The 22557-nt window shown below is 37.1% G+C and overlaps 1 protein-coding gene across 1 annotated transcript; it reads right to left on the reverse strand.

The window, feature by feature from the left end:
- Positions 1-5808: 5808 nt before the first annotated feature.
- LOC119765195 lies at positions 5809-21256 on the reverse strand. The gene is made up of 3 exons (XM_038248589.1): positions 20535-21256; positions 10776-11246; positions 5809-6013 (listed from the first exon to the last, which is right to left on the reverse strand). The coding sequence occupies exons 1-2, from the start codon at positions 21133-21135 to the stop codon at positions 10987-10989; spliced, it is 861 nt and encodes a 286-aa protein (XP_038104517.1). The 5' UTR covers positions 21136-21256; the 3' UTR covers positions 5809-6013; positions 10776-10986.
- Positions 21257-22557: the final 1301 nt, after the last annotated feature.

Below are 22557 nucleotides of genomic sequence, written 5' to 3' on the forward strand. Positions count from 1 at the left end.
AAAATGCCAATCGTCCTGAGCTGAGAGGGAGAAGCGAAGAGGTCTTCTAATTCTTATTCATTTTCTTGACAATTCAAATTTTCTTGCAGCACATTTCAAAATAGTGCTAAAGATCGTGCATTACTCATGTGATGCAACGTTCTCCGCCATTATTTTTTATTCATAACTTATTTTTATTAGGTCCTCTTCGGTGCCAAGACTACTTGATCTGTGTGGGTTTGCTGCTTTTCAACTGGGTGCTGAACTTGTTGAAGATCCTCCACAGCTCAGCCGAACTGTAGAGTACCTCCTTGCCTTGTTCCTTCGTGACTCCACAGGCTTGAAGGGCCACTATTTTGTATGCTGCTTCCTGCTTGTCGAAGGCGATCCTTCTGTTTTTCATTTTCTCTTCATTTTTCATTCTGGTTGCAATAAAATGCAAAACCCGAGCATTAGAGGAAGTGAAGTGGATTCACTGTGACATGATCATTCTTCCGAGATGCCGGCTTTGCAGAGCGATTGTTTGAAAAACGGTGTCTTATGTTAAATTGAACGATCTTAATATTAAGGCAAATTTTACCTACAACACCCAAACGAAAAATATATCTCAAAATCTGCAACAGTGAATTTGCTGCAGAAAATGTTATATTTTATTACATTTTTTGCAGCAAGCCCATAGATCATTTTTGCCCGCGTGTAAACACGTCAGCGATCTGCAGTTCTCACCAACACATAGAATGCTGGCGCGTCCCCGAGCAACAATCTAGAGAGAACATTATGTTCACGCTCTGTCCCTCACCATTCATCAAGCGTCCATGGCGCGGTGGTAGCGTGTCGGATCAGCAACCTAGAAGATGATGGTTCAATCCTCGTTCTGTTAAGGTTTTTTTTTCTGCAATACAATCAATCTGCCGTCGGTAATGTCGATAATTGTCGGTAATGGGCAAAAATGTCATACCCCTATATCGCAAAAAATGCATGAGGACAGTTTTCATGCAGATTCTGATATACTTTCATGCTGCCATGCATCAAAATCATGCGACCGCCGTTTGGGTGAACGATTATTTTTTTTCAAAAAAAAAAAAAAAATGAAAACGTTCCACTTCCTTTCTATTCATGTCAACCTGCAGCTCGCCGTTTTTTCCCTCTTTGTTCCTATTTTTGTCCAGAGAATTTTCTTCACTTCCTCCACAGCTCGGGTTGTACTGAACGATTTATATATTTAAACACATTGACTAACTACTACTAACTTAATAAGTCTTAGTTTAAGCACATGTATGTAGGACATAAAATTGATTGATTTATGGTCATATTAGAAATATATCTCATTCAAACACATTTTCAACTTAATCTTAACAAAAATTTGCAGAAATTGAGAAATAAATAAAGTTAATTATTTTATTTTATTTTAGCCTCTTTTGTATTTTATTAAATGTCTCAGTCGGAAAAAAACGTGTGGAATTTTAAAAACTTTTTTAAATTAATTTTATACTGATCTAACCAAATAAGAACAGTAACAAAAATTGAAGGCGGCTCTCACTGACAGTTTGCAAGTGGCTGACACTGACAACTAGGTGTATTCTTCTCCGCCCGGCTCAGGTCCTGAGGTACTTCACGATATGTCGATCGCAGTGGATCTTGGCCCCGACCAACATCCAGACGGAATGAAATCCTGGATAGCGTTGGACCTTCTTGTTCTTGAGGGAAAAATTACTCTCCTGCGGAACGTAGACCAATTTTTGTTTCGGACACGTTGGCGGACGATGTTGACGAGTTGCTGGAAGGCCTCGGATATTGTCTGGTCGGTAAGTTGTCAGTGCAAGTGATTACACTGAGCAAAAAGGATTTCGACCTGGTGTTTGAAGAATTGAAGCGTAGCAACTTAAACTTCTTCACATTCAACCCCCTGTTAAGGCCGTCTTGCAGGGTCACCAAGACCTTCCGGTTTCCGACCTGGAGAAACACTTTTCGGACGCTGGAATAATGCCGCGAGAGATAAAAGTGCTCTCGCGCAAGTCAACGGTTACGCACACCCTGTACCTGTTGTACTTCGACCGCGACATCGTCAAGATCCAAGACTTGCCACGGACTAAGACGCTGGACGGTTTTTGAGCAGCGTCGTCGCTGCCGGTAGCAGCAATGCAGCCCAGCAAGAAGTCACCGGGAATAATCTCTTTACCCTGCCGGAGTTCTTTGCTCTCGCGGGGCAGATGATGACGTGGTTCCGGACCTGCCGAATCAAGGCGGAGCAATTTCTGGCCCTTGAGGAGTTGATGATCAAGCACACCTATAATTGATTATAATATAATTGATTGAAATTTGTTGTGATCTAGTTGTAAGCTTTCTCTGCTGCTATCCCCTATCATTAACAGTTTTGTAAGTTTTTTGAAAACTTTTTCTTACTCTTGTTTATGAATTAATTAACAGTAACAATTGGTCTGAGCTGAATTAGGACGCAACACAGAGCTGAAATGAACACAAAAACTCCCTTAGGTTAGTAAGATTTACAAATTGTAATTTAATTATTCACAAATAAAACCGAATTGAATTGAAATAATAGTGTTCGTGCTTACATGCTGCTTATTTACGTACCGTAAATCCAAAAGTCGAACAACTAAAACAATCTCGAGAAACGTCAAATCAGATCGGCTACACGCTTACAGGGAAATACCCAAATTCAGCTTGACATTTCGACAGACAGACTGCGCTACAGATTTTATTGCGGAACAGATCTGTTGCGCACTTCGGTTTGATGCAATATAGACAATACATTTTGCGACGTCAGGCCGAATATGCGCATTCCGGTGAAAGATAGGAGTTATACACTGATCAACTTAAACGATGGTTCGTGCGTTTTTCGATGAAAAATACTTTTTTCGAAATTCTGAGTACGCCATTAAATCGGGCGTCCGATTTTACATAAAAGTCCCATTGACACCAAATGTCCATCTCATCGCCATTTTGGCTGTAAATTATTGAAAACACGTCTTTTTTCGAATGTTCAAAAATGGGAGGGGTCGTACCGCCCCTTCGTCACGTGACAACAAAACATGGACAACAGGGACAACAGTTACCCCTCAGAACAAAATTTCACGCAAATCGAAGAGATGTCGGGGCGACTTTTTCAGGTTCCGTGTGAGTTAGTAGAGAATTGCCCTCATACGAAAAAAATATTAATCGAATTTGATAAAAATAATCCCCGCGTGTACTGTAATATACAAAAATACAATAAAATGAGCCGTTTAGAAAGCCATTTGAAATTGATGACTTGTATTATTATTTGCTCACTAGTCTTTTGCTGTTGACACTCGTTTGCCAAAATGATTCAGTAGATGTACGATGTGCTCTAAGCTTACTCTGGTTTTGCTGTTTTTGGGGTTTTCGGTAGCATGATTTTGTTGCATATTGAATGTTCAAATTTACTATAAGTCAAATTAATTGTTATTTAGCGGGCAGTGCTGGCTGAATCTGTGCCATGGAAAATCGAAGCTGCCACCCAATCACAAATTTTGAACGGAATGACAGCACTTGATGCCAAAAACAGTGAATTCGATACTATTCACATCGATGTATCTTTCATGACGATTGCTGGAGCCAAATATTCATCTTTATACATCTTCAGTGGCATCGCGGGTCTGCTGCGTACTTTGCTTGGCGCCTTGTTCGATGCAGAGCAGGAAAAAACGAACATTGTCAGCAAAACCTTCGTCAAGATTGATGATGTGAGGACCCAAATGGCAGATATGCAACATTTAGGCAACGTTCTGGAAACTGATTATGGCAAGGAGAATGCGTTTTTAAAACGTAAAATTTGGAAGGCGATGAACACAAGCATTGAAGGTATTTGGAAAGCTTTACGTCCTGATACGGCAGAAGGTGGGGCTGGTATAAAGCAAGTTGAAGTTAGGTCTGTTGTAAACAACTGTCTGAAGGTTTTAAACACAACGATTAATGATTTGGGAGGATTTGTTCAATCGTTTGTAAAAAGCTTGAAACTTTGCGAAAAAGAAATCAATAGGTTGAAGCCTGCCTTGAATGCTAAAACCAATTTCGACAAACTTGTCATACAAGTAAAGGACAAAGTAGCACAATGTGTTAAAGAACTCGACAATGTTGTGGTGAACTTGAACGCTACCATTTTCTCCAGCTATACATCGTTACTGAAAAACAAATTATTAAGCAGCGCAAGTGCAATAAACAACCTTCTACTTAAGCTGAATGAGACAATTGAATACCTCTATTTAACTAACGGAAAGTTTCAGCTTCAATTCAGTGACAATGCGTACAATCTTCTCTCTACGATTCTTCCTTCAAGAATCGATTTCGCATTCTCCGCTGGTCTGGACTTCACAGGGGTGATGATTTTCCAAAATTATTCAAAGTTCGAAAGCTGTTCTCGCAAATATCTCCTGACAAAACAAATATTCGCAAATGTAACAAAGTTGGTTGAGCGATGTGTCCAGAAGCAGCTCGATTATCTCCCGAACATCGTGCTGATGTTGAAAGAACTGCTTGCACCGTTCCGAGAAGTTGTGCTCGGGCCAGCTCAGAGCTTGAAATTTTGTAGCAAAGCTGTGGGTGATAAATTTTGCAGTCCAGATTTTGAGAGCGCGGTAAATTGTGAAGTTTTTATGGAAATCTTGAAATAATAAAGATTTGTTATTTTTCTATTTTCAGATTATGGGCAATGTACCTGCAGCTGCAATTCCTGAAGAAATGCGGATTTTGGAAGTGTTGACCAAGATAGTGACAAACATCTCCTCCTGGGTGGATAAAGAGCTCGGAAATGCTTTTGAACGTTTACTCTTCTGCACATTGTCTAACAGTCCAGAGTGGGAACCCGTAAACAAGTTTGTGCGACAAATGAAAGAGTGTGGTAAATAAATATTGGTTGCCTCCCAGACCCATATAGTCCTGAAAGATTTAAATTTTTACTTACGACCACTTAAGTGATATTTAAGTATTTTTTTTTTTTTTTGAAGCCGGATCTCACTTATTTGTTGAATCGTTGGATATGGGGAGCTTTCTTTTATTAGGTTCTTGACCCCCCCCCCCACGTAACAAAATTTTCATACAAATTTCAAAAAAAATAATGAATGGACCGTAACACGACTTTTGAACCCACCCATCTGCGTTACGTAATATAAGAACGCTCCCTAAATTATTTTAGACGATTGAAGATCTGGCAAAACTGCCTCATGATTAACTACTTTTGTAATATTCATATATTTTGTTTAAGTCGAATCTTTTGGGTTTAATTGGTTCCGTACCAAAAACCTTGTTTGAAGCTAGATGTAGTTTATTTCGTGATCTTTAATGTGACCCATTTATTTATTAAGTTTCCTTGATTTTAATATGAAATGTTGCCATAACCACAAAAAACACTGTCCCAATCTCACCCCCGCTGACGGCACATAACATTTGTTGAAATTCAAGGAGTTTCGGATGCAGTAATGCTCTCAAATCAAGTGTATGGTTTTTAAAACAACTTTTATCTACATTTATATGGTCATCAGCTTTTCATTTCCGTTTTTTTAAATAAATAAATTATATAAAATAAATATAAAATAAATAAATAATAAATAAATATAAAATAAATTACTTATGGTTTATACAAACTATCAACAATTACGTCTTGACCATCGTTCGTGTAAGTGTTTCCTCTCCGATGTGATCTATCCAACCCAAACATTCAATAAATCAACTCTCGAGCAAAACAAAAGGATAAAACAACAAAAAAAGAGGCTTCACAGGAAACAACAAAAGAAATGAAAGAAAATAAATAAATAAAGTCAAAACTGTAGCACTAAATTCGGTTGAGTATTTTGCCATCATTCATTACGGTGCGATTTTGCTTCTTCTTCTTCTTCTTCTTCTTCTTGCCACTAACTGACTGCTCGCACAATCAAGGTCGTCTCAATTTCACGCTCGCTGGCTCACATTTCTCCTCCGTCGCGTGAGCTTCGACGCTCCTCTTCTCCTCTTTCACAGCTCGCTCCCATCGCGCTCCTCGTTACGCGTGCCACGATCAGACCTACGAAACAAAACGAAAAAAAAAAACATAAACGCTCATTAGACAAATGCGAAAGTTTAGCATTTCACTCCGTGGTCAGCCAAGCGCGGTCTGAAAGGGTTTGAAGTTGTGTTTTTTTTTTTTCGTCTTCATTTTCGGTAAGGTTAGGGCTAGGATCAGAAATGCTCTTTAGAGTTGCAATATTGCTTGGAAATAAATCAAAATTTATACTTAATTTCAAATGATACAACTATTAATTTGTTAGCTCAAGTGGGCATAAGCATATGACAACCAAACAAAGTGGAACTTTTTGACAGTTTGCCTGCATACGTTTTGGTTTGTAAGCGAGTTGGCAAAAAAGTGCGAGTTTGTTTGTCATAGTCAAATACCTCCTTTAGTCTAACGAAATTGCACAAATTTCTTTTCGCTTTGAAATAATAACTCCTTGACCTGCTGCACAGTTTATACTAACAGGCTTTGAAAAGGCTATCGTAACCAATAAAACAACAAATTACAATTCTACATGACTTTTTTGAATTATCCTATGCGCCATGGACTTTCTATGTACAAAGGATCTTTTGAAAAAGTAGGCGAGAACTAATCTGTCTAAGAAAAATAAAATGACACCCAATTTACCAACAGAGTTGGGTCTGGAATTCAATTGCACATGTGGTAAAGCAACTCAAAAGCCAAAACAATGTTGAAAAGTTTTAGTTTGCAATACAAGTGCTGAAAAGTTGAACTTTTCAGCATTCAAATAAGTGCTTTAATGGACATTTCAGCATTGTTAGTATGTTGTGATACAATTGGTAGACATTTTGAGAAAAAATATATGAATTAATTTAATTCTATAGAATAAAATTAATTATTGTGGCATATTGCATTTCGCTTTCTGAAGAATGAATCTTGCTTAGTAAAAATAAACTGTTACATTTTAGGCTTCTGAAAAATAATTGGTGTTATATTATTAAAAAAAAGAGGTAACCACTTCTCGTCAAAGTGACATTTAGATGTTTTGCTTTTTTTGTTAACCAAGTTCAAATAGAATGAGAATTGAATTGATATCATTAAATATTTCAAATAGAATTGTGCTAGCAGAATTTGTTCAATTCGTTTTAATTAGCAATTTGAAGTTTAATAAATAACAGTTTGAAGTTATTGTTTATGGAGTTACATTTTCTTATTTTACTGGTGCTAGGTGTTAGAGGGTTAAGTGAAAACACTTTTAACAGAAGTAATTTATTAGGCTGAAAACCATGTATTAAAAAATCTACTGCGTATTGTTTAAAAGGTGCTCAAAGATTGCAAACAAATAAAAAAACTGTTTTCAACATCTGAAAACATTGAGTTGTTTCAAATAAAAAAAGTTAGATTTTCAATAAAAAAAATAAAAAAAAAGAACTAAAAATGTTGTACAAAAATATAATTTCAGCATTATTTTTTATTTAATTTCAACTTTATGTGTTAATGTTAATATTAATCACACTCTCTTAAAAAGGTAAAGAGGCAAATTTAAAAGCAATTTAATGGTGGTGAAATATAGATTTTAATCAATTTAATCAATATTTAAACACATTGCTAAAAAAAAAACTTCTCGACAAAAATATCTCAGTTCATTTATTGAATAATTGTACGCTTTGAGAGATAGCTTATTAAATAAGAAAGTTCCATGATTTCCTGAAGTTGCATGATGCATGACATACAGTCAAGCCAAATTGATCCTCGAACTTAGTTTGACCATTGAAGTTGATATCCTATCAAATTTGTTGTAAAATATTAATCAGAATCAATTTAAAATTTCCCGGGATTTTTATTACCCTGGGAAATTGAACGCTCTACTTCGGTCATGTTTCTAAATAATATCTCTAATAAGTATTCAAACATTTTGACATGCCTCACAACAACTTATAAGCTTATTGTTAGGGTTAGTGAATTTTCACTATTTCGTAGACAGCGTGAAATTCGTGAAATTTTGACATTTCCTTGAAATCCCGTTAAATTTAGCAATCTTCTTATTAGATTAAATCAAAACTTTCAACAAGTATTGCATCCAAGCCTTTTTGAAGTTGATTATAATAGTGATTTAAACTTTTACATTAAAAAAAACCTACATTAAAAATGCTTTGAAATTAATGCTCTGATTATGTAAATAAAAGAGCAACTAAGAATCAGTTTAATGAAAAACTATTTATCGGAATCAAATTATCATAAAGTGTAAAGGGTAGGATGCTGGCAATTATTTTCCACCATACTTAATATATTTGCTTTGTCTGCTATGCGTATTTAATTTCTATATTTATTTCATATATTTTAAGTTTTTCTATGTTTTTAATTAACTCAACAAGTATGTTGTGGTAGGTTGTAGAAGATTGTTATGATTTTTTTATAATTAATTCATTTAATTTTAACTATCAAATTTTTGAACATTTTTGTAAAACTTACTAAATATTATCATATTAATCAATCCCAGTAATAACAAAATGCCAACCATTTTATTTTCAATGGTTATTGTTATTCTTTATTCATAGAATAACACAAGAAATCTGGATAGTGAAACTTGATTTGCTCAAGAGAAAATGAATTTTGCTCCATAAAATTATTTTTAATTTTTGGTCTTTCTAGAATAACTTAGAATTTTATGATTTCCGTGGAAATTGGAAATGTAGTAGTTTTTTTAATTTCAAGTTTAAAGTCAGTTTTACATGTTTCACTCTGTGCTTTAGTTTTTTGGCAGAAAATTTCGTGTTAAGTACAATCTCACCCGACTATAAAAATAAACAAAAGAAAAGATATAGATTATTGAAAAATAATAGAAAAATATAAAACATAAAATTTTAAGATTTTTTGTTCCCTGAATAGGGGAGAGTGGGGAGACTTGATCCCCGGGGACACTTGATCCCAAGCCTGTATCTCATCAGCATGTGTAAAACAATTAGCTTTGTTCTAGTGAGTTGTGCAAAATTAACTAAAACTCATTGTAGAAAACAAAGAAAAAAATTGAAAAAATGTTTAGATTAAGTTACACACATTTTTCTAAAACGAGCTGCCAAAAACTTCCAAGAGATCTTTTTTCTTTGTTTTAGTATGTATAGAAAACACTCAAAAATTATTCAAACAAATATTTTTTATACATGCATTGTTTGATAAACTTATCAACTCCAAAACCCTTACGCATTTGATGTTAAATTTATCGTCATACTATTTTTACAATCAATTGTTTAAAAAAGTGCGTTTAGGGAGATCCCTGATTTTTTACAGTCACTGGAATCAGCCTCAAGATTAATTAATTGGGCTGGGTTTTCATACATAGTTTCCTTTAGTATAGTTGTACAGAACTAACTGCAGTTTGATCCTTTTTTCAAAAGTTTTGTTAACAAAAATTTCCAGCTTTTGTAAACATGCTTAATTTTGGTCTAAAAAATAATATTTTAAGTTTTCAAATATTTTACATACTAAACTTGATATATTTTGAACACAAACGTACAGGTTTTATGTTAAATTGCTGTAACTTATAGAAAATTAAAAGTTTGGATGAATAAGAAACATTTTGCTTAAGATTTCTTCAAAATGTTGAAAGGGGGATCAAGTTACCCCTAACATTTTTAAAATGCCGGTTTTAAATATTTTTTTTAAACGCTTGGCATGATTCGAAGAGATCATCTGATGAAATACCCTTATAAGCCAAACATAGATGAATGTTTAAGCTTTCAATTCATGCAAAAAGTTTATAGTTTTGTGATAAATTGACAGAGTTATGTGCGATACAAAAAAAGGGGATCAAGTCTCCCCACTCTCCCCTATTCCGTGAAAATTGATGTTTTGAAATAATAGAACTCTCCCATTTTTCATTGGGAGTAAGAAATGCGTCAGCCATATCCAATCGATCATAACTTATTTTAACTTTCGAAATAGTTTTATTTTACACCCGAAAAAATTTGCAGAATTTGATTTTTTATTGTGATCTTATTGTGATATCAGCAACGATTGCTGATTTTTCAGCAAATGATCTGTCAAACTGACACAAAAAAGTACTGAATTTTCAGCAAAATAATTTGACGATTCTTTTGCTGGAGTGTCAGTTGTTTTGACAACCATTTTGCTGAAATTTCAGTAAACTATCTGTCAAAGTGACAAATATCAGTTTACTGAGAATTCAGTTAAACCAAAATTACTGAATCGTAGACTGAAAATTCAGTAAAACTTCACTGAATTTCAGCGAAAAAATTGTGTGGGTAGTGCTCGTCCGAGAGAATAATGGCCTCGAGACGATCTGTCAAAACAAAAAAAAAAGTGTCGACTACGAGAATCGAACCAGAGACATTTGACAGACTATTCCAATGACTCAACTGTCTCGACCCCCTCAGCTTGGTGACCAAGAATTTGTCAGCAGTCTTTAAATGACACTTGTTGGAAATTTATTGTTTCAAATAACGAATAAACACATTTTTTATGGTGTGAGTTGGTAGCATTATTTTCGCGATGTTGGCAATAAGCTCTCAATAAATTTTGAGAGACCGATTCTCTAGACTCATAACTGTGGGTGTAGGAAATTATTAACATTAGATTCAAAGGCGTGGCAAAGCGCTCCTGTTGGCGAAACGCTCACCGAAACAAGCTTCCGAATGTCCTCGAAAAAGGCAATTTCGAAACTTTCCATCCTATTGAAAGTAATCGAGTTTTATTAATCTCTGTTGACCACAACGTGAACAGTTAAGAGCATACAAAATGGAGTATTGATTCATGTTAGTCTAAAATTAGAAGGGCTACAAGAATGTTGACTTACTTTTTTCTTTCGTCCATATTTGTGAAACACCGGAAAATGATGTTTGATAACTCGTACACCGAAGCTTTTTTTTCTCGCAAGCACTCTCTCACTCGATCCTCACTCATCTCAATTTTTCCTCGACGTGGGAAGCGCTCATTTTTTGGGGTCATACTCCATGGCCAGGGTTGTTGGCTGTGGTTGTTCGAAGGTGGCGTTCTGGGGGTGGGCCTTAGTGAGACTTTTGCAGACTCACGACGGACGCAAACAGCGCGAAGAAGAACCCGGCCAAGCCGGCGGCCTTGACCAGAAGCGCGAGCCCACCGACCAGGGCCGGGAACATCATCATGAACTTGAGCTTGTACGCGAGCAGCAGCGGCAGCAGGAACTTCTTGTACTTGTGCTTCAGGTGGAACTTCTTCTTCTTCTTGAAACGGGCCTCCGGGTTGGTGTCGTCGTCGTTGTCGTCATCCTCGAGGGAGGCTGAAATGTCTGTGGAAAAAACAGAGAATGATGGATCAATTCAAATTGGCAGACCAGTTGAAAGGGAGACCGAGCGGTTATGTCAACTTGGGAAGGGATTGTTTGTGTTCACGGTTTATGAAACAAGCGGTAATTTGCGCAGTGCCGTGATTTTGCTTGTTAGCGAACCCTTTGTGTTTTGGAGTAAATTGGGGTGATTTTATGTTTGAAGATGGTGAACGGAGATTATGCGTATGAAATCATACATTACATACTCAACGTCATTTAGTGTAATGGAGACTCATAATTACAGCGAGGCTTTTGTTTCACTGACGGTGAAAGTTGTGAACAAATACAATTTGTTTTATTGATGAAAAGGTTTAAAGTTGAAAAACCTTTGATATTTGAAAAAAAAATATTTTGGTTATTTCTCAATATATAGTATCGTATTTTTATGATTTCAATTTAAATTTTGTCCATGGGACCATCCATAAACCACGTGGACACTTTAGGGGGGGGGGGGTCAGCGATTGTCCACGCTCCATACAAAAAAGATTTTTTTTGTATGGTCAATTGTCCACGAAGGGGGGGGGGGGGTTGAGATTCCCGTAAAAGTGTCCACGTGGTTTATGGATAGTCCCCATGTAAAAAAGAAGATATTTTGCATCATCAGTTTTTCCATAGAAGTCTCCATAAAATGTTGCTTGCTGCTCATACAAAAAAGGCACTAACTACCACCTATTGTTGGTTTAATCCTCTACAACCCAACCCCACCTTTAGACGGGCCTCGATCTAAAAAATCACAGAAAAATCAAATTTTCAACCAATTATTGATGTTAAAAAAGCATTCGAAAGAAGAACTCTCAAAATTTAAGAAATTTTTTGGAATGGAAGATTCACTTCTTTTATGTGATTTTGTCAATGTTTTTGAAAAAAAAAAATTTTTCTGGGGTCAACTTTTTTCTGTGTTTTTCACTAACCTTTTTCATATGAGAAATTCTCCACCAACTCACACAGCAGTTACCCCGACCCCTCTTCGATTTACGTGAAACTTTGTCCTAAGGGGTAACTTTTGCCCCTGATTAGAAATCCGAGGTCCGTTTTTTGATACCTCATGACGGAAGGGCGGTACGACCCCTTTCTTTTTTGAACATGCGAAAAAAGAGGTGTTTTGCCTTCCTCACTGAGGTAAGGCTATAATCCTGCTCGAAAAATGAACTTTTGAAAAACAGCTCGTAGACCTATATTCATGTATACCTATCGACTAAGAATCGAAAACTGAACAAATGTCTGTGTGTGTGTGTGTGTATGTGTGTGCGTATTCCCCTTAGTGCTCAAAATTCTTGCCAAGTTTTCTCGGCACTGGCTGATCCGATTTGAGTCAAATAAGTTGCATTCGATCCGGTTTGGTGCCCCATACTGCACTATTGAATTGTTTGAAGATCCGATAAGTAGTTCAAAAGTTAAGTATAAAAAAGTGTCAGAGTTGCGAATCGGATCTCACATAAATGCATGTAAACTATGTCCAGACCCATAACCCGACCCACCGTTGGTTAGGTTATCAAAAGACCTTTCCAACGAGTCCAAAACATTGAAGTTCTGGCAACCCTGTCTCAAGTTATGATCACTTAAGTGATATTTATGTACTTTTTTGATGCCGGATCTCACTTAAATGTATGTTAACTATGTCCGGATCCATTATCCAACCCATCGTTAGATAGGTTATCAAAAGACCTTTCCAATGAGTCCAATACATTGAAGATCTGGCAACCCTGTATCATGTTATGACCACTTAAGTGATTTTTATGTACTTTTTTGATGCCGGATCTCACTTAAATGTATGTAAACTATGTCCGGATCCATCATACAACCCATCGTTGGGTAGGTAATTGAAAGACCTTTCCAACGAGTCCAAAACATTAAAGATCTGGCAACCCTGTTATGACTACTTAAGTGACATTTTTGTATTTCTTTATTGAAAAACAAGCCTTACCTGACAAACTTCGTTCTGCCTTTTTTCGTTTGTTGACGTTTTTGACTTTTTTGCTTATTCAGCCTCCTGCGATCAAAACTTGATTTCTGGAGTTTTTTTGAAAAGGTCCAATAAACCAAATTTCAAGTATTATGCTTTTTAGGTGTTTTTGAAACCGCCTTGAGTCAGAGGTATTAAAAACATCCAAAAAGCAAAAACTGAAAAATTGGTTTATTGGACCTTTTCAAAAAAAATCCAGCACCTCGATCGGACGTTCCGTGTTGAATTGATTCGCGTTCGAAAAAACCGTCGAAATTTTGTATATATATAGAAGATAGATAGAATTTGTGTCCAAACCCAAATGTTGGTAAAAAGTGAGGAAGGCAACAACCACATAGGTGGATTAAGTTAGTTTTTCAATAAATTGCAGCCTGAAACGGTGATGAGATAGAAATTTGATGTCAAAAGGACTTTTATGTAAAATTAGACGCCCGATCTGATGGCGTACTCAGAATTCCGAAAAAACGTATTTTTCGTCGAAAAAAACACTGAAAAAGTTTTGAAAACTCTGTCATTTTCCGTAACTCGAATGTAATTTTTTTTGAACATGTCATTTTATTGGAAATTTAATGTACTTTTCGAATCTACATTGATCTAGAAGGGTCATTTTTTCATTAAGAACAACATTTTTCATTTTAAAATTTCGTGTTATTTTTAACTTTAGTTTTTAGAGTGTAACAATGTTCTACCAAGTAGAAGCAGACAATTACAAAAATTTTGATAAATAAACATAAGGGGTTCGCTTATAAACGTCACGAGTTATCGCGATTATACGAAAAAAAGTTTTGAAAAAGTTGATCGTCGTCGATCACGGCCGTTCATGGTTACTCGCGACAGATACGGACGACGAAACAAAGAGAAACGCAAAATGTAACTTTTTCAAAACTTTTTTTCGTAGAATCGCGATAACTTGTGATGTTTGTAAGCAAAAAAAAATTTAATTGTCTACTCTACAACTTTGTAGAACATTTTTACACTCTAAAAAATAACACTGCAAAGTTAGAAAAAACACGAAATTTTAAAATGAAAAATTTTGTTCTAAATGAAAAAATGACTCTTCTGGTTCAATGTAGATTCGAAAAGTAAATTTAATTTCCCATAAAATGACATGTTCCAAAATTTTTTACATTTGAGTAACGGTAAATGGCAGAGTTTTTTAAACTTTTTCAGTGTTTTTGCCTTCCTCATTGAGGTAAGACTATAATCCTGCTCTAAAAATGAACTTTTTATTAAATGCTCGAAGACCCACCTTCATGTATACATATCGACTCAGAATCGAAAACTGAACAAATGTATGTGTGTGTGTATGTGTGTGTGTATGTGTGTGTGTATGTGTGTGTGTATGTATGTATGTGGCCAAAATTCTCACTGAGTTTTCTCAGAACTGGCTGAAACGATTTTGACCAAACCAGTTGCAATCGACTTGGTATAGGGTCCCATACATCGCTATTGAATTGTTTGAAGTTTCGATAACTAGTTCAAAAGTTATGTATAAAAATGTGTTTTCACATATATCCGGATCTCATTTATATGCATGTAAACGATGTCCGGATCCATCACCCAACCCATCGTTGGTTAGGTAATCGAAAGACCCTTCCAACGAGTCCACAACATTGAAGATCTGGCAACCCTGGCTCGAGTTATGACCACTTAAGTGATATTTATGTACTTTTTTGAAACCGGATCTCAATCAAATGTATGCAAACGATGTCCGGATCCACCATCCGACCCATCGTTGGTTAGGTAATCAAGAGACCTTTCCAATGAGTCCACAACATTGAAGATCTGGCAACCCTGTCTCGAGTTATGACCACTTAATTGATATTTATGTACTTTTTTGAAGCCGGATCTCAATTAAATGTATGCAAACGATGTCCGGATCCATCAACTGACCCATTGTAAGTTAGGTTATTGAAAGACCTTTCCAACGCAACCACAACATTGAAGATCTGGCAACCCTGTCTCGAGTTATGACCAGACATGCATCGGCACTATGAGCTCTTTTTAACGGCACTCAGCTTGTTCTAGATGGCATTTTCGTTTAAAGCAAAGTTATGCTTGTTGCTAGGTAAAAATCTCTTGTTTGTGGCTTGAATAATGTGTAGAAAACATTGGTTCATTGGAAAACCCGATTTTAGCTATATTTTCATGTAAATGTTCTCTTAAGCTCTCAAGAAGAACTTCTTAAAAGCTCTTTGAGTGCAATTAAGAGTTCTTAACCTATATCTCAGTTGGGTTTCAAAATAATCTCTCAGGGTCTTCGGGAGCCTTAAAGACAAGCGTAATTAGCGTATTCTAATCACTGGCACAACATGCTGGGTATCTTCTACGTCAAATGCCAAACAAGTTCTTCTAAAAGAGGAGTTAGAGCGGATGCATGTCTGGTTATGACCACTTTAGTGATATTTATGTACTTTTTTGAAACCGGATCTCAATCAAATGTATGCAAACGATGTCCGGATCCACCATCCGACCCATCGTTGGTTAGGTAATCGAGAGACCTTTCCAATGAGTCCACAACATTGAAGATCTGGCAACCCTGTCTCGAGTTATGACCACTTAATTGATATTTATGTACTTTTTTGAAGCCGGATCTCAATTAAATGTATGCAAACGATGTCCGGATCCTTCATCCGATTCGTCGTTGGTTAAGTAATCGAAAACCCTTTCCAACGAGTCCACAACATTGATTATCTGGCAACCCTGCCTCGAGCTATGACCACTTTAGTTATATCTGTGTGCTTATTTTTCTGGATCTAAAAAAATAGCTGAAATATGTGTCCAAACCACTAATATTACCCGTTGTTGGTAAAAAGTGAGGAAGGCATCGACCACATAGGTGGATTAAGTTAGTTTTTCGATGAATGATACGTTCTTTTCGGAATTCTGAGTACGCGAGTAGGGCGTCTAATTTTACATGAAAGTCCTTTTGACATCAAATTTCTATCTCATCACCGTTTCAGGCTGCAATTCATTGAAAAACACCTCTTTTTCACATGTTCTAAAATTAAACGGGTCGTACCGCCCCTCCGTCACGAGATATAAAAAACGGACCTCGGATTTGTGATCAGGGACAAAAGTTACCCCTAAGGACAAAGTTTCACGTAAATCGAAGAGGGGTCGGGGCAACTTTTCACGATTTCGTGTGAGTTGGTAGAGAATTACCCATATGTTTTGTAAAAATAAGTTTGCTACACATTTTTCTACTGTTTAAATGGTAATATTACATCTGGAAAGAGGTACATATTTTATGTCATTTTACTATTTTACTTCTGAAAACTTTTGATTTAACCACTTTTGCCTTCCTCACTGAGGTAAGGCTATAATCCTGCTCTAAAAATGAACTTTTGAAAAACAGGTCAAAGACCTATATTCATGTATACCTATTGACTCAGAATCAAAAACTGAACAAATGTCTGTGTGTGTGTGTGTATGTGTGTGCGTATTCCCCGTGGTACTCAAAATTCTTGCCAAGTTTTCTCGGCACTGGCTGATCCGATTTGAGTCAAACAAGTTGCATTCGATTCGGTTTGGTGCCCCATACTGCACTATTGAATTGTTTGAAGATCCGATAAGTAGTTCAAAAGTTACGTATAAAAAAATGTCAGAGTTGCGAATCGAGTGCTGGAATTTTGATGCCGGATCTCACTTATCTATATGAAAACTAAGTCCGGATTCAACACCCAACCCATCGTTGGTTAGGTAATCGAAAGATCTTTCCAATGAGTCCAACGAATTGAAGATCTGGCAACCCTGTCTCGAGATATGACCACTTAAGTGATATTTATGTACATTTTTGAAGCCGGATCTCACTTAAATGTATGTAAACTATGTCCGGATCCATCATCCGACCCATCGTTGGTTAGGTAATCAAAAGACCTCTCCAATGAGACCAAAACATTGAAGATCTGGCAACCCTGCCTCAAGATATGACCACTTAAGTGATATTTATGTACATTTTTGAAGCCGGATCTCACTTAAATGTATGTAAACTATGTCCGGATCCATCATCCGACCCACCGTTGATTAGGTAATTGAAAGATCTTTCCAATGAGTTCAAAACATTTTAAAATCTGGCAACCCTGTCTCGAGATATGACCACTCAAGTGATATTTATGTACATTTTTGAAGCCGGATCTCACTTAAATGTATGTTAACTATGTCCGGATCCATTATCTAATCCATCGTTGGTTAGGTAATCAAAAGACCTTTCAAATGAATACAAATCATTGAAGATCTGGCAACCCTGTCTCAAGTTATGACCACTTAAGTGATAATTATGATCTTTTTAGAAGCCGGATCTCACTTAAATGTATGTAAACTATGTCCGGATTCATCATCCGACCCATCGTTGGTTAGGTAATCAAAAGACCTTTCAAATGAATACAAAACATTGAAAATCTGGCAACCCAGTCTCGAGATATGACCACTTAAGTGATATTTATGTACATCTTTAAAGCCGGATCTCACTTAAATGTATGTTAACTATGTCCGGATCCATTATCCGACCCATCGTTGGTTAGGTAATCAAAAGACCTTTCAAATTAATACAAAACATTGAAGATCTGGCAACCCTGTCTCAAGTTATGACCACTTAAGTGATAATTATGATCTTTTTTGAAGCCGGGTGTCACTTAAATGTATGTAAACTATGTCCGGCTCCATCATCCGACCCATCGTTGTTTAGGTAATCGAAAGACCTTTCCAATGAGTCCAAAACATTGAAGATCTGGCAACGCTCAGTTTCAAGTTTTGACCGCTTAAGTGACATTTGTGTAATTTTTTTTATTGAGAAAAATATAGAATTTGTGTCCAAACCCATCATATCACCAAATGTTGGTAAAAAGTGAGGAAGGCACCAACCTTAATCCACCAAGTTAGTTTTTTGGTTTAATGACACTTTTTCATTCTAAATTGAGGTACAATTACATCGTAAAAGAGGTAATATTCAATCTTCCAAAATAACACCATCCAAATTTACACATTTTTTTACCGTGTATAGTAGAAAATATGAAAAACAAGCAAAAAATTGAAAAAGTGACTGTAAAAACATGAAAAAAATAATTTGCCAAAAGATAATGATAGAATGTGGTAGGAAAAGCTTAATACTCTCAAGAACAAACATAAACTAAACATAAAAAATGCAAATAAAAATGATGATACAAGAAAATCCAAAATCAAGAGATGTAACGTTTTTTGTAGAACAAGAGTTTCTTATAATGACCTCTTAAACACTAGAAAATAACAATTTTCGAAAAAATGGGCAGTAGAGGGTTAAGCATTCATGCTAAAAAATAAATCTCTGGTTATTAGTTTTTTTTCTATGAAACAATTATGATTAAAGTTTTTATATTGATGTAAAAATTTGAAGAACGTGCAGATTAACAATTGCTTGAATATTTTCATAAAAATTGTGTTAAATTATGACGAGGATTTATATGGAATTGCTGCAGCTTTCATAAAATCAATCATTTGGATGACTAACTTAATCCACATGGTTGGCGTCTTCCTCACTTTTTACCAACAATGGCTGATATGATGGGATTAAAAAAAAATGACGCATATATCACTTAAATAGTCATAACTTGAGACAGGTTTGTTAGATTTTTAATGTTTTGAACTCTTTATTAAGGTCTATTGATTACCTAACTAATGATGTGTAACAAACTGGGACTTCGGTTGTTTTTCTGCCACTGTCCTAAAATTCGAATATTTGTGAAAACAGATTTTTATACATAACTTTTGAACTACTTACTTCAAACAATTCAATAGCGCAGTATAGGAACTTAAACCAAGTCGATAAGATCAAAATCGGTTCAGCCAGTGCTGAGAAAACTGAATTTTGTGAACATACATACATACACACACACAAACACATACACAGACATTTGTTCGCAAGGTTTACATGGTATACATGGGTCTCCGAGCTTTTTATAAAATTTTCATTTTCAGAGCCTTACCTTAGTGAGGAAAGCAAAAATTCTTCAGCATGTAGAAAAGGGATCAAGTTACCACTAATATTTTGAAAATTCCGGTTCCTAATATTTGATTAGAAGGATTGGCATTACTCAAAGGAATCATTTGAACAAAAAATCCTTATGAGTCAAACAAAGTTGTATGTTCAACTCATGCAAAAAGTTTACAGTTTTGTGACAAATTGAGAGAGCTGCGGTACAAATAAGCTGATCAAGTTTCCCCACCCTCCTCTATAGTCCTTATAAAACAATTGTTACTCGATAAACATTTACCTGTCACCTTTCAATCCAATTCAGTTAGTTGCATTAGTAAATAAACATACAGTAACAAAAAAGAAGTTTATTCAAAGACGATAAATAGGTCAACAGCAAGTAATCTGCCAAGTTTAGATATTGATTCAAGTTGAACAGAAGTCTTCTAAGAACTGTCGTCGCAACTGCACCTTCAATCTCACTTGTTTTGCTTGTGCAAACTTTTTTATTATTATAACTCGTGATTCCGGCAACCAAACTCAACCACACTTCGGGACAATGCACAGGATGGTCAGCCAAACCTTTTTTGTTATTGTTTACATTGTGTGCTTTATTTTTGTTTATCAAGTTCAAACATTAAAACGCGGTTTTCTCAGAACGTCAAAAAGTGATGTGCGACAAGATAGCACAATCCCGACGTTATTAGGACTTGCTCTTTCAAATCGACGTCGTCGTGCTATCTTGTCGCACCCGTCATTTCGACGTTCCGAGAAAAACGCGTTTTAATGTTTGACCTTGAATAAACGAAAAGTAGAGCAAGCAATGTAAACAATAACAAACACGTTTTGTTTGGCTGACCATTCTGTGCATTGTCCCGAAGTTTGGTTGTATTTGGTTGCTGGAGTCCCGAGTTATAATCACAAATGTTTACAGTAGTCTAACTTGTACGTGCGACAAACGCGTTCTGACCTGAAATCCCTTTGGTCAATTGTCGCACTTACATCAATTTTCAGGGAGTGACAAGACAGCACGACAAGATTGAAACTACTTTCATATGTAAAGTGACAAAAATGCACGGAGTTTTTTTCGGTTTTGGTGAATATATCAGGATTGAAATCGAATTTTGGGGATCTGTGAAGGTCAAAAGGTGAAGCATTGTGAGCTGCACAAAATGGCGTTCTTAACTCAATTTGGCTCAAAATATACGTACGACAAGTTAGCACGATGGAGACAAAATGCAATTCTTTTGCGATAAGCTAACTCCCGCATAAATTGTTTTGATGTGTTCACAGTGGAACAAGAACAATAGCTCATAATTTTACAACAAACATTACTTACCACTATCGATGACATATTTCCAAAAGTACTCCTCAATATCCGTTCCCCGGGCCGCCCGCGCCAACGCCCCCGAGATGCTATCGTCGTCCTCTTCCGCCGTGCTCGCCACCGTTCCCGATCGTCGCACCTGCAAGGCCGTCTGCTCTTCCCCATCGTCGCTGTAATCATCTCCGACGACATCGTACCGATCGTACTGATCCTGCTCCAGCTGTCGGTTGACCTCTAGTTCTTCATCGCGCAGCTCCCGGCCCTGCTCGTCCACCAACGGAGTCATTGACCTGTTGTTGATCCGACTTCGGCCCTGACTCGCGGCGGGCGGCACAATTTGCGACAGTTTCCACCTTTTGCTGCGGATAATTTCACTCACGGAGTACGGCGGTTCCGCAAGATCCATTTGTCGCGAGTCGCGCTGCGGTTGATAAAGTTCACTGGCACTGGAACTGTCACTGTACGGCAGGTTGGCTTGCTGGGGGGGTTCTACGAGGGTCAGGGCGGAACCCGGGATGGCATGACCCCGGACTGTCACGAGCAGCAACAGGAACGCGGAGAATGACAGCAGCATGGCCGTAGCTGAACACCTACTTCTGGACAGGTACATCATTGCGCATCTGTTTGGCACGACAACACTTGGAACACTGAGGTCTCTTCTCTTCCCGGTTTGGGGGTCGACTCCCCGAAAGCTATGGTCACACACAAACACCAACTCACTGAACTTTGTCTTTGTTGCGTTTTGAAGTTTTTGTTTTCAAATTCTGGGCCACCACTTCAATCCGATATCAACGGCTATGGCCTGGATCTAATCCGTACAAGTACTAGACACTGCTGCTGTACTCAAGTACCATCCCACAACATCCACTACGACGGCGTACGGGTCACACTTTACGGGAATCCGTTCTCACCACACATCAACGGGGTGTAAGAGTTCAAGACGCGAGTTGGCCGAGTCGCGCGGAAGCCGGAACGTGAATGGGCCTGACTGCCAAAGTCAAACAAGAGTACGATCTGCGCGGTTCGCTGCCTCGGCCTCTTGTGTATATTCAAATGGGGCTGCTGGGGGCTTTTTTTTCGCGGGCACGCCGGGGACTTTAATGATTGTGGTGTGGAGTTGGTGGTTGTGTTCCACCCGAAAAAAACAGCAGCGGCCTCTCAACGGAGCTCTCGTTTTGACTATGCTGGCTGCTCCAGAGATCGGGGCGCCAGGCCAACAGGGGGGTTCAGGCCATTCCGATGATTCCGGCTGGCAGAGAGTGGTGGTGGTAGTTGTGTGATGGCAGGCATCATTTCCGATGAAAACGAAAAAAAAACGAATAAAATTACGACTGCGGCAACAATCATCACCATCATCATCAACGGGCAGACAATCAACGATAAACTTTATTTTGCCGGTGTTGATCATCATGACTACGAGTGATGACAATGGTGTTACTGATGATGGTGATGTTTTGGCGGTTGTTTTTCTCTCCATCTCGTAGATTTGCGTTTTCCTTCTGGGAAATGGAATGCGCGCGGAATGAGAGTGCCGAAAATGAATGAGTTGGGAGGTTGGTTAGCATCTTTGCAACATTATATCTTATCGTTTAAGATGGTTAGTTTTCACTCGTTGATATTCTGCTGACTTAAGAAATGCACCATTGGACAGGCCCAACATTTCATGTATAAATACATCGGAAAACAATTTAAAAATTAAAGCTGGAAGCGTTTTGAAAAGAGATATAATTTAGCAATTAAAATTTGAACAGGGCTAGTGATCATTTCAGAGGTCGGTACTAATAGTTCAATTGGTTTGTAGGTCACTTTAATTTAAATTTAATTTTTTGCTTTATGAATTACTTAAATAAAGAAAAGTAAAATTATTCATCATCGTTGCTCAACCATTTTCCAGGCTGATACCTTTGATGCAATTTAAGAAAAAAAAAAAAACAATAAAAAACCATCTACTTCAACGACCCACAGACCTAGTCGTCCAAACGCTTGAACGGTGAGAGAAAAACTCTTTCTACTCCAAGGAATCGAACTGACGACA

This window comes from Culex quinquefasciatus, chromosome 1 (assembly GCF_015732765.1).
Source record: "Culex quinquefasciatus strain JHB chromosome 1, VPISU_Cqui_1.0_pri_paternal, whole genome shotgun sequence".
Classification (NCBI taxonomy): domain Eukaryota; kingdom Metazoa; phylum Arthropoda; class Insecta; order Diptera; family Culicidae; genus Culex; species Culex quinquefasciatus.

What these genes read in the sequence shown, in the direction of transcription:
- LOC119765195 (XM_038248589.1), bottom strand. Translation starts at nt 21,135, where the DNA reads ATGATGTACCTGTCCAGAAGTAGGTGTTCAGCTACGGCCATGCTGCTG. An exon ending in GAAATATGTCATCGATAGTG is followed by an intron (nt 11,247 to 20,534) that starts GTAAGTAATGTT and finishes TTTTTTCCACAG; the next exon opens with ACATTTCAGCCTCCCTCGAG.